A 16,974-nucleotide genomic window follows, 5' to 3' on the forward strand; every position below is an offset into this window, starting at 1 on the left:
AAACGGTAAAAGTTACGATGACAATTAACACAAAATTTGACAATGAAAATGACAAGAAAGAATATGAAGAATAAGAAAACATTGAATAAAAAACACGAAAACATAGGTGGTAGCGATCAATTAAATATGAAAACGAGTTAAATTCATGATTATAAAATTGTTTCGTTTTTCTGGTGGTCAAAGAAAATGGTTTAGGATATGTGAGGTCATCAGTTTGATTTGTCTCGCCTGGACGTTAAGTTAAATTTATGATTTTTTAATCAGATTTGATTTTATAACACAACTGATTTTTATACTTTAAAAAATTGTGTATCTGAAATTTAATTTTTTTCTTTAGTACTAATTTTAATTTTTTTTATGAGATAATATTTTATTATCGTAATCAATGATATATAATTTTTATCAAAATATATCAAATAAAGCCACGTGTAACGTGGGTTCAAAACATAGTATTTTTAAAAATAGACCCATCGTGTATGACATGTTAAAATCTAGTTTAACTTTATTAGTTAAAACTTTACCCCTTTTGTTGATCAAATTACCCCTTTTCTCATATTTATTCTTTTTTTGGTAAATCGAGAAAAAAAGAAAAGAAAAGTGGAGTAAATCTGCAATAAATGTGAAGTTAACAAATTTTGACTGAGTTAGATCTCACCGTATCTTACAGAACTGAAACACACAAGTGTTTCAAGAGATTTACACCAATCTAACTCCACGTGGCACGTATCTATCCGAATCGTATTAAGCCCTCATCGACGAAGACGAAAAGCCAATTCCTTCATTAACTTTTTTTTTTTGTTCTGTTCTTCTTACATAAACAAAAAAAAAAAACTCTCAAGTCTCTCTCCTTCCCCGATTCTTCCGTTCAAAAAACATAAAAAGTTCCAATCTTTCTCCAAACCCAAACCCTAATTCTCTCCCCCTCTGATCTGGGTTTTGATCTGAAATCGGATCTAGGTTTTTCAAAGAATTTAAGATTATGAGGAAGAGAGAGAGAGAGAACCCTTGTTCGATTTGTGGGCATTACCATAAGTACGAGGAAGGTGAAGTTTGTGGGATATGTGGTCACTGTATGCCTGTTTCTTCCGACACGGCGGCTCCTCCTCAACAAGTCGTCCACGTCAGTGCTTTTCCCTCGGAGATCCTCCCTGAGTTTCTTTACCTCGGGAGTTACGACAACGCTTCTCGCTCCGAGCTTCTCAAGACTCAGGGGATCTCTCGTGTTCTTAATGTGAGTTTTTCAAGAATTCGTGTTTTTGTGTTATGATTTTGATTTGAATTCTTGAATTGGTTTTGTTTGATCTTTTCGATAGTTCTTGAATTGGTTCTTGAACTTAGCAAAAGAGTATTGAATTGGTTTGAGTCTTTGAATTGACTTAGGATTTTGCCTATTCTTTCTGGTTTGTGTGTAGTATTGATGATTATCATATATGGTTTCTGTTAAATTTCTTGTTTTGGTAATTGAGAGTAATGTGTATTTTTTTTCTTTTTTTGGTGTTGACTCTGTTTTTGTTCTCTGTTTCAGACGGTTCCTATGTGCCAGAATCTATACAGGAACTCATTCACTTATCATGGTCTTGATAATGAAAAAGTTTTACAGTTTGATGATGCTATCAAGTTTTTAGGTTTGATGATTCTATCCTCAATTCTCAAATTCCTAATTTTTGTTAATAGTTGATTTGATATTTTTTTGGTTTTTAATCCATTCTCTTATTGTTCTGCTTGTTTTGTACTGTGTAGATCAATGTGAGAAGGACAAGGCACGTGTTCTTGTTCACTGTATGTCTGGTAAAAGTAGGTAAGTACATTTATCATTCTCTGACTTCTATCTAAAACTGCGGTTGCTTTCTTAAGATTGTCATGTCATGTTTTTTTTTTTGTAGGAGATTCATAATCTTGTTTAAGTACATTTTAGTATTAATTCCTCTTGTGTTTTGATTACGAGCAGATCACCAGCGGTTGTTATAGGGTACTTGATGAAACGTAAAGGGTGGAGACTTGCTGAGAGTCATCAGTGGGTTAAACAAAGGAGACCTACCACTGACATTAGTCCAGGCAAGTACTTACTAGGATTAGAAACTTATCATTGTTCTCGAAGCTGTTGCAGTGTTGCTCATTGCTTTTTTTTTTTTCCTTTCTGTACAGAGTTCTACCAACAACTGCAGGAGTTTGAGCAGGCGATATTTGGATCTGGGATGATGTCGGCAATGAATATCAATGATGCGCCAACGTTTGGGTTTGGTTTCCCTAAAATTGATAACCAAGCACAAGCCCCTGTGTTCAACGGTGGTACTACTTCTTCTATATTTTCATCTCCTGCTTCAAGTATCCCTCCTCAAGAGTTCACTTTTGGAGCAACTCCACCAAAGCCAACAACAGGTGGTGATATTACCATGGATGGCTCTTAGAACCAAATCATCATACTCTGCAAAAATATTCACCAACAAACATACTGTTGTGAGAATGNTTTTTTTTTTTTTGTACATGGAGATTGGTGCATTGCTTGAGAGAGTTTGGGGTTTGAGAGATACATGAGATGATGAATCTTTGTGGCTTTGGTGTTTTGCATCTATCTCTATGTTTACGGAAACATCTTTGTCTCCTTTAATCCTTATTCTCCCATTGTTATGTATTCTATCTTGCCAGCATAATACTTACCATTACACTAGTTAGGCAAACCCTGCAAAGAAAAACTGAGTAGAAGAAACTCTTTAAAAAGATTGCACAGAAAAAGAAACATCAAATCTCGTCTCTCTGATTGAGACATTCAATACTTCTGTTCCAACTATATCCCATGTTTAAATGTCTTATCAAGGTGATGATAACTCAACAATTTCGAGAAATCTGGAGCTGACACATCATTTTCTATTAAATAGATGACCAATTAAAATATAACAATTAATACAACTCAGTATATTCATCCAATAATATTTTTTTTTCTTCTAGTCCACATGTACATATGTTAAAACAACTTAATTAAGTTACTTCTCCATTTTATGCAAAGAGTTATGTTGGATGATAGCAATTTAAAATTCTCCGAAAAAGATAGAAAATTAGTTCTATCAGTAAATTTCTATAGAATTATCAATTGAATTGTAAATTTGTAATTTTTCTAACTATAAGGTTACACATCAGATAAATAAATACTTTTGTGTAAATAATATCAAGAAAATAGCTCCACCAGTGCTGCTGCTTTCAAGCAAAATGCATATATTCCTTAATTCTATTGTTTGTTTTTATGTTTCAGAAATTGGGTACAAGAAATTTCTAAATTCGTTACAAACTTTTTTATCATGAATATTATGTATAGAATCAGAGGAAAACTCTAATGTTGATTTTTGGAAAAACCTTTGTTGTGTTTTGGTTGATCAACTCGAATAATCTGAAAATTTTCTCAAGTATATTCGGCTCAGCAAGTTACGTTTGAGGCTGTTACCTTAGAAATACTATGATAGTATGATATATGTGATTTTTGCTTCCATCTTATGTCTATATATACTTATATGGTTTCTTTCATGCGTCTCTGATTTGATTTGATGGTTTTAGAACTTTTGATGAATTGAGGGAACTTGATATTTTCTTCATTAAGGGACACAAAATTCTTTAAACATATTGGTTACTTATTATTTGTAATCTAACATCATTTTAGCAGTTTATTTTATTCTAAATAACAATCGGCACTATATGTAGAGTAAAATAATTATTAAATAATTTTACTATAATTTATATATACAAAATCTATAATATTCATCTGTAAAATTATTATTTGAGATCTAAATTTTATTTGTGTAGTATATATTTTTCAGTTTTATTTGAATATATAAAATTCTTTTATAATAATTAAGATTTGACATATGGAAATTGTTATAATTTGAATTTTATATTATCTCACCATATGAATCAAGAGTTCTTAAAATTTTATGAAAATATAAGTAAGTGATACAATTAAGTTATAAAGAAAATAAAATAATTAAATTTTGGGTGTAAGTGATACAATTAAGTTATAAAGAAAATATATAATGGTATGTAAATATAAATACTATGAAAAATTGAGGACAAATAAATAAATCATTTCTCGAGCTTTGTAAGCGCAACAAGTCAGTAATTTTTTTGTTTTTAGAGTAATCTCTCAAGCGTGATTGGAAGATAAACTCTTTTTGTGAAGCACTGAAAAATACATAAATTAGAGTAAATCAGTTACGTATTATCAAAAAAAAATTCTCATTTTCACAATGATGATTGCAATGTTTGAATTTTGGCATGTGATAAGAAATGTTCATTGTCTCTCAAGATTTACATATAAGAACACCAATGACAAACTAAACAATGTTTAAGATCAAAAAACAATTTTTTTTAAATTAAAGAAAACTAAATCATCTATAACTTTTAAAATAACTTTGACAATTAACATAATCCTTATAAACGTTGTATACAATTTAACATAAGTATAGTATTTAAATAACAACACAAAACTAAACTAAAGTAAAAATATGTTTATTTACTCTGACATACGTGGATTTGTTATTAAAAGGAATTGATAATTTACAAAAGAAAACAAACAAATAATAATGTAAGAACAACACAAAACTATATAAACTTAGATGATTCCTACAAAAAAAAAAACTTAGATTATTAAATTTGTAAACTACAAAAATACACCACAAAATAAATACACTAATATATCTTCCATAACAAGTAATAGGAGAAAAAAAACATAGCATATAGTAAAGTTAAGCCAATTATACGATTAAATTTACCCGACTTAAATGTAAATGATTGTAATAACAAATACAACAGAGCTACAAACCATTGTAGGTTTTTTTAGTCCATTTCTATATCTTAGCATTGTGTAAACTATAATTTTTATTATTAATATAATTCCAAAAAAATAAAAATTATATTTTTAACATCAAATATATTTCAAAATGTATAGAACATCCCTTGGCATCCGGCGGGTCTAACCTAGTAGCAATAATAATAATAACAGAGCTGGCTTGAACTAAGCGTACTCTAACTCTAGTATTAAAGCAAGGGAGGTACTTATGAGTTACGATGACAATGTATGATCCAAAAAGTTATGAAAGCAATGAATATGCTTCATGAGAGATTTCAACGCTTGGCATAACTAAGAATAGTCGAAGCTGCTAGAATGCTTGGTGTATATTGATGAGATTCCAAATCACCACAATGAATTATGTTGCTCAGTTCGCTTTCTGACGGATGCAAGAGCCGCATCAAATTTTCAGCAGCAAGAACTTGTCTTTCTCTCATCTTTTCATCCAAGAGCAGTCTCCTACAAATTTCACACAACATCTCACATCATCATCATCATCATGCCATGTTCTTGTTAGTTGGATAACAAAATATACGGTTAAAGTGGGCGAAAAGAAATAAATATACTCTAGTGTTGAGGCGAGATTTGAAGGGTTGCAGGCTTGAAACAAAGCTTCAGGAATGATTGGTGAGTCTAGGAGAATGTTTGGGAGAGAAATATAAGGTATCTTGGCTTTGTAACGGATTATTAACTCTGTCAAAAAATGTGCTCGGTAAGCGACAAGGGAAGGCAGACGAGCGAGCTGCAACTCAACAGCAACTGTTACTGAAGTGCATAACGCAGCCTGACTCGCCTGTTATTATTGGAACACTGTTCAATGAGAGGAGCAAGACAGAAGTGACACAGATAGAGAGTAAGAGAAAGAGGGTTTGGAGACTTACGCCAAAGGCATCATATTTAAGCTCAGTGGATCCACTCGGGACTAGTATTGCTCGAACTGGCCACTCATGGAGGGATTCTCCAATGTATTGATCAACTTGACTATTGGAAGCGACATGGATGAGCGTTACTAGTTTTGGAAATGGCTCTTTGAGTAGCTTCATTGCTTTGGAAAATATAGGTAGCATTCTTTCAACTTCTTGTAATCTGCTCCCAGGTAGCACAGAAATGACTGTGGAGTCTTCTTTCATGAAAAGTTTTGCAATGCAGCAAAAGAACAATGAAACGTCAACAAAAGTAAATATCCCAGAGCCCATATTAACATAAACTTCATATTACCAGAAGGTAGTGAGTATTTGCTTAAACTCAAGCCTTCAAGCTTCGATTCTTCTGGCTTGGACGTCCTTGTCTGCAGCAGCAAAAAGAACCATTGCACTAAGAAATCTGAGATAGTATCATAGAAACTGAAGTAATCCAAAAAGAAGAAGTAAATGCATACAATGTTGAACTCAGTAGCATCCTCAAGAACAGGATGTCCAACAAAGGTTGCTTCGACACCATGTTCCCTACAAACCCTCTCCTCATTTGGAAGAATGCAGAAAAGATGATCAACGAATTCAGAGAGACCTCCAAGTCTTGACTCTCCTCCTTTCCAAGCCCAGAACGACGGCGCCACATAGTGAAAATGCACCGGACAATTTTCCAAACGCTGCTGATTGTATCTAGCTGCAAAGCCAAAAAGCATTCCTCCATTGTCCTACATGATATATAGTGAAATTTATTCAAGTATTATTGGCTCTGTCAAGCCATTTATAACGTTCCAATTTCCTAAGCATTGATCCTTTCTTAAAACTGTGAAGAAACAAGTATATGTTGTTGTACCTCGTAACTCCTTAAGTAGACGAAAAGAGAAGCCTTTTGAATCAACAGTCACAACAACATGTGGATTAAACTTAACCGCAGCATCAATGGTCTCCTTCAACTTCAGCTGGAATCTCAAAAAAAACTAGAGTAATCAATCAAAAGGATCTAGAGTAGCTTTATTATATCAAACCATTCGGGTTTTAAGTAAATTACTCACACGGAATTTATACAGATGTGGCAAAAGCTCCCACATACCCATTACAGCCAAATCCTCCATTGGAAACAACGAAGTCAACCCTTGCTTGCACATCAAGGATCTTACCACCGTATAAAAACATCAATTCGTTAGAAATTAATGTTCCAAATTTTACGAAATTTTTTTCAATTGGGATATCAAAAATTAAAAACTGGAATCTTTAGAATTGGGACAAACCCAAGTGCTTACCCTCCAACTCCATTGAAACGGAGGGGTAAAGGAGAGAGCTTTTTGAGCGAGGACATAAGACGAGAGCCGATGTTATCGCCGGAAACTTCGCCGGAGACGATGAAAACTCTAAGCTCCCCATCGATTGCAGCCTTGTTGATCACTGGTTTAGTAGGTTGAAACGAGGAGTATCTCTTGATGAATGTACTAGAGAGTGGGAAACAGAGTTTGATCTTTGGAAACTGAAACATCTTCCTCCGACAAGATACAGACAGAACACAAAACCCTGACGTTGTTGTCGAAAGGGCGAGCTGAGATGAGATGTATCAGGATTTCCCGGTGGACTCTTATGGGCCTCTTAAGCCCATTTCTTACTTTGTCATCATGGCCCGTCTATGATATTTGATACAGATACCAGTGATAGTGTGATACTGAACTGAAGAGCGAAGATGACAGCGATAGTAGTATGTGATATATATATGATCTCATCCCTTATATAATAAAACGGAAATACACGACATTTTTTTTTATACACTATATAATAGATATATTTATGAATTTTTTGTTATAAACTTGTAACATAGATGTATCATAATATACAAGTTAGTATGATTTTTTGTAAATAAGGATAGTATGGATTTAGTTAATTATAGTAACATATAAATCAATTATATGTAACATTTAAAAGATAAAGAAATCTTTCAACCTAATTAAAAAAAATATATGTGATTCTTCTTTCATATTTATTTTATTTTATATTTAAATTATTTTAACTTTATCTAATATATTTAGTTAATAAAATTTATGATTTTTTCCGCATATGATGTAATTTAAATTTTTTAAAACAGACATATATTGCTCAACTGATGAATAAAAAAAATATACAAAATACCCTACATCACCTAAGAAAACTAGGCAAAGATTCAAAGTCGTATTAATAAAAAAGAGACCAAAATGATTCTGAATACGAATGAGCAGAAACCTTGATTTATCAGGCATTGAAATTAAAAATTTTATGCATTTTATTATGGTTCTTTATTTTAAAGAATTTCAACTTTTAATAACTTTAAAAATTCAAATGAGTAACTTTTTTAAAATTTTAATGATTATTAATATTTCAATTATTAAAACATTTATATTTTTATAAAATGTTTAAGATATGAATAATATTTAAACTTTATAAGAAGTTCAAATATTATAAGTATTTCAATTTCTAAAATAATAAAATTTATTCAAAAATTTTAAATTTGAATAATATATACGAATTAAAATATCACATGACGGGTTATATGGCACGACATGTTTGAGTTGATATTAATAGAAAATTAAACTGTCATTAATTTGGTGCTACACGGGTAAAATATCATCTCATTATTTTGTGAACTTTTAAAAAGCTTTAAAGATTATTAATATTTCAATTATTAAAATATTTACTTTTTATAACTATTTAAGATATTAATAATATTTAAACTTTACAAGAAGTTCAAATATTATAAGTAGTTCAATTTCTATAACAAAAGAAACTTTATTAAAACATTTTAAATTTTAAAAATATATTTAGATTTTTATGAAGTTTTTTCCGCGCTGTACAACGAATTAAAATATCACACGACGGATTATATGGCTAGACATGATTGAGTAGATATTAATAGAAACTTAAAATGTTATTAATTCGGTGCTACATGGATAAAATATCATTTCATTATTTTGTTAACAATATGAATATTAGATTAATATACATATCTAATTAAATCGATTAACAAAATAATTAATATGCGTTATAGTGTAGGTTAAGTCATATAATAAACAATCAAAATACAATATATAATTTTAAAACTAAACAAATCAAATAAAATTAACAAACACAAATTAATATCTTTATCAAATAACTTAAACTGCAGTGTACCGCAGGTCAAAATCTAGATCTACTAGAATAGATTTTACAAAATAGATTTTATTTTCATAAGTTATATTGTGGCATAGTATTTGAGGAAAAAAAAATAAAACAAATAAAATAATTATATATATAACACTTTAAATAAAAATTAGAAAATAAATAAAATAGATGTTTAGCACCGGTCCAATTCTAGTCTCACATAAATAATGTTAGCCAAATTTTAACCATATATAAAGTTACCAACAAAAGATTTTTGACGAATTTTTGGTAATATGAAAATGCCTCTTTTCAGATGTTTTACCAGTTTGGCTGTGAAAAATTAACAATTTTCTTTGAGTGAATAACTCAATCTTGCTATTGGCTACATACTTTCTAACACTCTTCGTAGAAGATAGAAAGACTGACTTCAACTTGCAATTAGATGGAAATATATAAATAAAAGAGAGGTAAAGCATTTGGGTTTTATCACAAACCGTAGATATCATACGATATGCATTATGCAATTGATTCTCTTACAATATTGAACAAAACGATAAATAAACTTTAATATGACGTTGGAATTCTACAGAACATTTTGAACTCGTCTCCATTATTTGACTTAACTCCATAAGGTAATGGAGAGGATAAGCTGACGAATCAGATATATGGATTATATTTTTGATCCAGATTATGTTTTCGTTGCTTTACGTTGTCGTTTCATCAAGCGTCGACAACTACTTCTCTACGTACTACCTAACAAGTTGGTGCAACTTGATTTCTATCGAGTTATTTGTCATGCACTTGTTCGTGCATGGGATCTCTTTAAAAAAAAAAAATGTCAAGATTAGCTACGCTTCTTTGTGGCTGTGAAGATTCATGGCCTCTTACGTAAAGCTTCATGAGATGCATGAACTCTTACGATGGTACTTCTACATCACGATACTGATTTGAGATTTGACTTGAAGACTTGGTTCTCAAGTAATTCATCATCAACTTCGACATATGTTCTACAATTCTACTAGCGTTTTGGTGAACCATACACATGTGATTTTATTCTACTACCATGCCGCTGCTTTACAAGCTGCCGCACTTCTATAAATTCTGCACTTGGCTACCATGGTTGTTGTTTTCTACAAAACCACCGTTGCTATACTTTTCTCCACCGGCCGCTTCTGTTCATTCACAAGTTGCTGCCAATACTACAAAGTTTTCTAATTTTTACTTGTCCAATCTCATACGTGTTACTACGTATGAGCTTGCGGGAGGGTATCAAGGAAACTAGAGATCTACCAAGATTAACTAGAAGAATCTAAAAGATATACATTAGGAATATTTACATTATCTCTTATGTATTATTTACATTTGTATTTATCTTAGAATAAGAAACTTAGCTTTATCGTATCTCTACCATTATGTATAAATACCTATTTTATGTTAATGTATAAACCAAGCCTTTCTAAATTATATCACTCCGCTTTTTCAATCTTTGACACGAATGTAACTGTTTTTTTCATGTACGTTTGGTAGAACTGGCAAGCCATCAACACAAAACATCACCTTCGAGAGCCCAATGTGAAGCATAGACTGTTTGGAGTTCGGACAATATAGGTCGATTGCCATGAGCACGATAAAGATCAATTCCAGCCCAAAATGAAATTTGTTTAGGAGTCTTACATTAAAAGTTAGAAAGGGCTTCTATCATCTACTATATTTTATACGAAGGATATGAATTATTCAACACATATGTTAACACTATAATGTTATACTTTGTATAGCTTATATTATATAGTATAGTTGAGATGTATTAAGTGTATTAAGTTTCCTTTTGCTTAAGATATAATTCTACCAAGTTTGATTAATGAGAAATCTAATTCCTTCTTTGCTCCTCTCTCTAACTGTCAACATGGTATTAGAGCTTTGAGCGTTAGTGAGAGAATCTTCTTCCGCTTCGTTGAATTCCATTGATTCATCATCCGATCTTTCGATTTCTCTTCTGATTTCTCATTCGATCATCTTCTTCTCTTTGGGTTTCTCTTTTCTTTCGTTTTTCGGAGCTCAAATCCAGCTCGATTTCACAGATTTGTTACGCGATGAGTGCGACTTTAGATCAGATTGCTTCTCTTTTTGTTGTACATCTTTTAAAGGCGATCGCGGTGTTTGTTATTCTCGTCGTTGCTTTCGTAAATGTTCTTGCTGTTTCTTTCTCAGTTTGAGTGATTGGTGTTTTCCGATTCAGTTGTTATCGTATTCTTGGTTATGGCGAATTCAGTATCCGATTCAGCTCAACAACCTGACTACAGGCACTGACCATGCTGGATTGATTTTAGTCTCGGATAGGTTGACTACAGGTGCAAAGTTTAATTCATGGCGAAGGTCCATGCAAATGTCTCTTAATGTCAGGAACAAATTGGGATTTATTGACGGTACGATCTCTAAACCATCATCAGATCACCGTGACTATGGTTCTTGGAGTCGTTGCAATGATATGGTATCTACCTGGTTGATGAATTATGTATCCAAGAAAATAGGCCAGAGTCTTTTGTTTATTCCAACAGCAAAGGAAATTTGGAAGGATATTATCTCTAGGTTTAAACAGGATGATGCTCCGAAAGTTTATGAAATAGAGCAGAAGCTGAGCTCAATTCATCAAGGAGCGATGGATGTGATTGCCTATTACACTGAATTGGTAACTCTCTGGGAGGAGCTTAAGAACTATGTAGAACTACCTGTTTGTACTTGTGGCAAGTGTGAGTGTAGTGCTGCCTTGTTGTGGGAGAAACTACAACAAAGGAGTCGTGTGACTAAATTTTTGATGGGTTTGAATGACTCATATGAAGCCACTCATCGTCACATCTTGATGATCAAGCCTATGCCATCAATTGAGAATGCTTTTCACATGGTGACTGAAGATGAGAGGAAACAGAACATTGCTAAGCCTACTCGGACTGATGGTGTTGTTTTTCAAACTTCTGGTCCTCCTACTACATTTGTTTCTGATGGTTCAACTTATGACGGTCCAGCGGATAATATGGCTTATGCTGTTCAGAACACCTATCGTCCAAGGCAATCCCTTCCTCTCTGTACTCATTGTGGAATGTCAGGACATGTAGTTCAGAAATGTTTCAAGTTACATGGGTATCCTCCTGGTTACATACCTGGTTTCAAGAGTATTTATTCTGGTTATCACTCTCAACGTATGGCTAATCCACAGAGTGTTTAACAAAAAGGTCATTCTCAGTCTATGGCTTCACAACATCAACCGAGGGCTCATGCAGTTGCGAACATCACATCTTCTTCGCCATATGTCCCTCCTTCGGCCTTAAATACGATTAATCTAGATGTTAGCAAGTTGACCTCTGACCAGATGCAAACTCTGATCCAACAACTCTCGACGCACATGCAACTTCCAAAAAATCAAGCTCCTTCTAAGGTTTCTTCCATTTCTGAACATGGTGTTATGGCTATTCAATCCTCTGCTGGTATTGTTCCCTTTCCTTCTTCATCTCTTCGCTATGAAAATCAACATCTTACTTTTCAACATCAGTGCTTATCATCTCTTTATTCAAAACTACCACATGGTTCTTGATTAATAGATTCTGGTGCTACCACGCATGTTTGTTCTGATTTAGCTTTGTTTAGAGAAACTGTTCCTGTTTCTGGTGTAAGAGTTTCCTTACCTGATGACACTAGAGTTGCGATTGCACACACAAACACAGTTCATCTCTCACATTCACTCATTTTGCATGATGTTTTACATGTACCATCATTCAAGTTTAACCTCATATCTGTTAGTAGTCTGTTAAAGTCTAGTAGTTGTTCTGCACATTTCTTTGCTAATTCATGTTTCATTCAGGAGTTTATTCATGGCTTGATGATTGGTAAAGGCATTCTACTGCATAATCTCTACATCTTGCAACTTGACTCTCCTGCACCACATGCTTCGTCTTCTTTAGCGTCTTCCTCTTCTTCGCATATCTTTGGATCCTTGATGGTTGATGGAGATCTCTGGCATACTCGCCTTGGACATCCATCTTCTGACAAGTTACAACACATTCCGGGTACTATATCGAAGTCTAAAAAGAATTTGTCTCCTTGTCATGTTTGTCATTTAGCTAAACAAAAAAGATTGTCCTTTGAATCTCATAGTAAACTGTCTGCTTTACCATTTGATTTACTTCACCTAGATGTATGGGGTCCATTTGCAATAGAGTTTATAGATGGTTTCAAATTCTTTTTTACTATTATTGATGATTGTACTAGAGCAACATGGGTTTACATGTTAAAAAATAAAAGTGCTGTTCTTACTCATTTCAAAGATTTTATACAATTAGTTCAAACTCAATATAAGTCTACTATCAAGACAATTAGAACAGACAATGCTCCAGAACTAGCTTTTACAGATCTTGTTAATCAAAATGGCATTGTTCATCAGTTTTCTTGCGCATATACTCCTCCACAAAACTCCATTGTTGAAAGAAAACATCAGCATCTCCTAAATGTTGCAAGGACTCTCCTTTTCAATCAAACATGCCATTAGCATATTGGAGTGATTGTATCTTGACTGCAGTTTTTTTTGATTAATAAAACTCCATCTACACTTCTTAATAATGCAACACCTTATGAACTTCTTACTAAACAAAAACCGGATTATGCTTTGCTTAGGACTTTTGGCTATTTATGTTATGTTTCGACATTACAAAAGGATCGTCATAAGTTTAGTCCTTGTGCTGATAGGTGTGTTTTCTTAGGCTAAGCATATGTATATAAGGGTTATAAGGTCTTGCATCTTGATTCAAATTGTGTCTCCATTTCACGACATGTTGTTTTCCGTGAAACTATTTTTCCTTTTCATCATATCTCTGTTTCTTCTCCACCAACGATTTTCAACCGCAGTGTTTTGCCTCCTGCATTTCCACCTCATGCATCATTCACTCATCCATCTACATCCCATACACCATCTAGTGTCGAACATGATCCTACAGAAACTGTTACATCAAATACATGTATTGTTTCTTTACCCAATGCTCGACCAAAATGGGCTGCTAGAGTACCAGGCTATTTGTCTGATTATCATTGTGCTCTTGCTCGTCTATCCCCATCCACCCCACTTCCACAAACACATAAGACACCATATCCTCTCTCATCTGTTCTATCTTACACCAACCTAAAAAACCCATATCAGTCCATTGTTCTTTCTTTCTCACTCGAAACAGAACCACCTTCCTTTAAACAAGCTATCCAATGTAAGAAATGGACGAAGGCTATGGACGTGGAGCTTGAGAATATGGAGGTAAGTGGCACGTTCGATGAGGTTGTTTCATTACCCCCAGGTAAAAATGTCGTTGGGTGTAAATAGGTTTATACCATTAAGTATAATGCTGATGGGAGTGTTAAAAGATATAAAGCTCAGTTAGTGGCCAAGGGCTACACACAACAAGAAGGTGTCAACTTCTTTGAAACATATTCACCGGTTTCTAGAATGGGAAGTGTGAAGTTTATCTTAGGTCTGGCAGCTAAACGAGGTTGGAGTCTTTGTCAAATGGATGTCACTAGTGCTTTTCTACACAGTGATCTTGATGAGGAGATTTACATGAGCTTACCTCTTGGCTACACTCCAGCTTCTGGTGTCTTGCCACCAAACCCAGTTTTTCGATTGAAGAAGTCCATCTATGGCTTGAAGCAAGCTTCTCGCCAATGGTATAAGTGTTTCTCGACTGTTCTTTTGAACAATGGTTTTTCAGAGGCTCCTTCTGAAAACACTTTATTTGTCAAAATGACTGATTCACCTTTTATAGCCCTCTTGGTGTATGTTGATGACATCATGATTGCAAGTAATAGTGATGTGGAGGTCTCATCTGTCAAAGCTCTTCTGGCCAATGCTTTTAAAATTAAAGATTTAGGCCAGGCACGGTTCTTCCTTGGGCTTGAGATTGCTCGCAATGCTGATGGGATTTCAGTTAGTCAACGGAAATATTGCCTGGATCTGCTGAATGATACAGGTTATCTAGGGTGTAAACCTAAGAATGTTCCTATGGATCCAACGAAGGCATTGTTTAAGGATACTGGTGTTCTTCTTCCCACGGAGGAGATACGATCTTACAGGGCTTTGATTGGTCGTCTGCTTTATTTGACTATTACTCGGCCATATATCACTTTTGCTGTGAACAAGTTGAGCCAATATGTATCTTGTCCTACTGATGCACACCTTTAGGCTGCTCAACATGTTCTCAAGTATCTTAAAGGGAATCCCGAACAAGGTCTGTTCTACTTTGCTCATGATGATATTCGCTTAACTGCCTTTTTAGATGCAGACTGGGGAACTTGTCAGGATACTCACCGATCAGTCACAGGGATGTGTACTTTTCTTGGTACCTCTCTTATTACTTGGAAATCTAAGAAGCAGAATATTGTCAGTAGTAGCAGTACTGAATCTGAGTATAGAGCTATGGCTTTAGCTTCTGATGAATTGGTTTGGTTGGCACAGCTACTACGAGATCTTCATATTCCAGTTCATGGTCCAGCTAAGCTGTTATGTGAAAACAAATCCGCTACTCACATTGCCAATAATCTGGTCTTTCATGAACGTATCAAACAAATGGAGATTGATTTACACAGAACGAGAGATCGGGTACTGGCTGGTTCTCAACAGGTTTTCCACGTTTCTACAGGGAATCAGCTAGCGGATATTGATGTGCATGGTTTTTATCACTTCAAATCTTTTACCTCAAAAGACCACACAAATACTGCAAGTGCACAGTTGATCGGTAGTAGTATTTAAGGATCGATCCCACAAAGACGAATAAATCACGTTAAGAGTTTGCTTAGAGAGGAATATGGCTAAGACAATAATAAGATGGGGGTTTTTGGTTGGGTTTGTAACTAAGAAAACAATAACTAAATGCGAATAAACTAAGAAAATATAGATGGACGAAATGTTGGGCTGTAGGGAATTCTCAGGGTATCAAGCACCGGTCTAAGCCTAAAGGGAATAGGTATGGAAGTTCAATGGTTAAACGTTCATTGACTACGAAACACGGAAGAACGGGAGATAAGCTACTCGCTAATCACCTATCTAAAGTCTATATACTCCGTTACTCAACTTTCGCAGGCAACGACGCATATGTCCTTGCAATTAAAGCAAGTTCGATTCTAATCCGTAAAGTTCTATAACTCAACTGACGCAGGTTATAACACGATACTTGTCTAGGCTATTGCAAGCGAGTTTACAACACTTGTGATGTGTAAAACGCCTATGATCAATCACTAGTTAGCTAATAAAGCAATATGCATTAAGAATAAACCTAGATCAAAGAACTAAGATGAACTAAACCAGATCTAAACACCCTTAAACAAACGATAACATCAATCTACTTTGAAACCCTAATACCCAACAAGTAAACTACTCAGACATACTCAAGCAAATCAAAACCACATGAATAAGATATTGCATATAAGATTAGAATTATGAGAAAAGGGTTTTGAGATCTTTTCTATGATACAAAGTAGATGATTCTTCTTCATTGAACAAGTAGGAAACAAAAAATAAGAAAACAAGAAAGAGGTTGGTGACTTCAACGACAACAGTGATGTCTTCCAAGAGAGTTATAGATGAACGAACTTCGACGGCTGAGTAGGGGTCTTGGGACGTCTCTAGGGCTGATGCTGGAGGCGTGGATGAGTAATCAAGAGGCAGAGAAAAGACACCAAGAAAGCACACATTGAAAACTCTAGGTCTTAAGAGTATTTATAAGGTTTTTTTTTCTAGGGTTAGGGTTTTTAAGGGTAGAATTGTCTTTTCTTCTTGAGTGCAGGACAAGAGGCGGCGAAAGAGGCTTCTGGACCGTGGAGGAGGCTGGTCAGGCCTTCAAGAAAAGCCCATCGGCTGGTTGCTTTTCTTCACGTCGGTTTATAATACATCTCGGTAAAACGAGCATAACTTCCGGATGAATGAATGGATGGACTTTATTCCGCTTCGAGGAGAATAATAACTCTTCCAGATTTCCATAGACACCAAGAATGATATATTTTGAGTTCCAGAATTTCTTCAAAAGTGTCCCGTACTGTAAAGCTCTGAATCTGTCCTGGAACGTATTTTCC

General features: G+C 34.2%; 3 protein-coding genes across 3 annotated transcripts; 2 read left to right on the forward strand and 1 right to left on the reverse strand.

The window, feature by feature from the left end:
• Positions 787–2,474, forward strand: LOC104766494 (protein-tyrosine-phosphatase IBR5). The gene is made up of 5 exons (XM_010490399.2): positions 787–1,231; positions 1,526–1,625; positions 1,741–1,798; positions 1,949–2,055; positions 2,146–2,474. Exons 1-5 carry the CDS (start codon positions 980–982, stop codon positions 2,406–2,408), a joined length of 780 nt encoding a protein of 259 aa, XP_010488701.1. The 5' UTR covers positions 787–979; the 3' UTR covers positions 2,409–2,474.
• Positions 4,888–7,284, reverse strand: LOC104766495 (probable lipid-A-disaccharide synthase, mitochondrial). The gene is made up of 8 exons (XM_010490400.2): positions 7,023–7,284; positions 6,795–6,894; positions 6,596–6,701; positions 6,213–6,439; positions 6,053–6,122; positions 5,716–5,954; positions 5,401–5,627; positions 4,888–5,293 (listed from the first exon to the last, which is right to left on the reverse strand). Exons 1-8 carry the CDS (start codon positions 7,250–7,252, stop codon positions 5,110–5,112), a joined length of 1,383 nt encoding a protein of 460 aa, XP_010488702.1. The 5' UTR covers positions 7,253–7,284; the 3' UTR covers positions 4,888–5,109.
• Positions 10,968–12,097, forward strand: LOC109130846. Its single transcript, XM_019240916.1, has 2 exons — positions 10,968–11,057; positions 11,114–12,097. The coding sequence occupies exons 1-2, from the start codon at positions 10,968–10,970 to the stop codon at positions 12,095–12,097; spliced, it is 1,074 nt and encodes a 357-aa protein (XP_019096461.1).

The sequence above is a fragment of the Camelina sativa genome, chromosome 19 (genome assembly GCF_000633955.1).
Source record: "Camelina sativa cultivar DH55 chromosome 19, Cs, whole genome shotgun sequence".
NCBI lineage: Eukaryota > Viridiplantae > Streptophyta > Magnoliopsida > Brassicales > Brassicaceae > Camelina > Camelina sativa.

What these genes read in the sequence shown, in the direction of transcription:
- LOC104766494 (XM_010490399.2), top strand. Translation starts at nt 980, where the DNA reads ATGAGGAAGAGAGAGAGAGAGAACCCTTGTTCGATTTGTGGGCATTAC. An exon ending in TGATGCTATCAAGTTTTTAG is followed by an intron (nt 1,626 to 1,740) that starts GTTTGATGATTC and finishes TGTACTGTGTAG; the next exon opens with ATCAATGTGAGAAGGACAAG. An exon ending in TACCACTGACATTAGTCCAG is followed by an intron (nt 2,056 to 2,145) that starts GCAAGTACTTAC and finishes CTTTCTGTACAG; the next exon opens with AGTTCTACCAACAACTGCAG.
- LOC104766495 (XM_010490400.2), bottom strand. Translation starts at nt 7,252, where the DNA reads ATGTTTCAGTTTCCAAAGATCAAACTCTGTTTCCCACTCTCTAGTACA. An exon ending in TCTACTTAAGGAGTTACGAG is followed by an intron (nt 6,440 to 6,595) that starts GTACAACAACAT and finishes TTGGCTTTGCAG; the next exon opens with CTAGATACAATCAGCAGCGT. An exon ending in CAAATACTCACTACCTTCTG is followed by an intron (nt 5,955 to 6,052) that starts GTAATATGAAGT and finishes TCATGAAAGAAG; the next exon opens with ACTCCACAGTCATTTCTGTG.
- LOC109130846 (XM_019240916.1), top strand. Translation starts at nt 10,968, where the DNA reads ATGAGTGCGACTTTAGATCAGATTGCTTCTCTTTTTGTTGTACATCTT. An exon ending in TTATTCTCGTCGTTGCTTTC is followed by an intron (nt 11,058 to 11,113) that starts GTAAATGTTCTT and finishes TTTCCGATTCAG; the next exon opens with TTGTTATCGTATTCTTGGTT.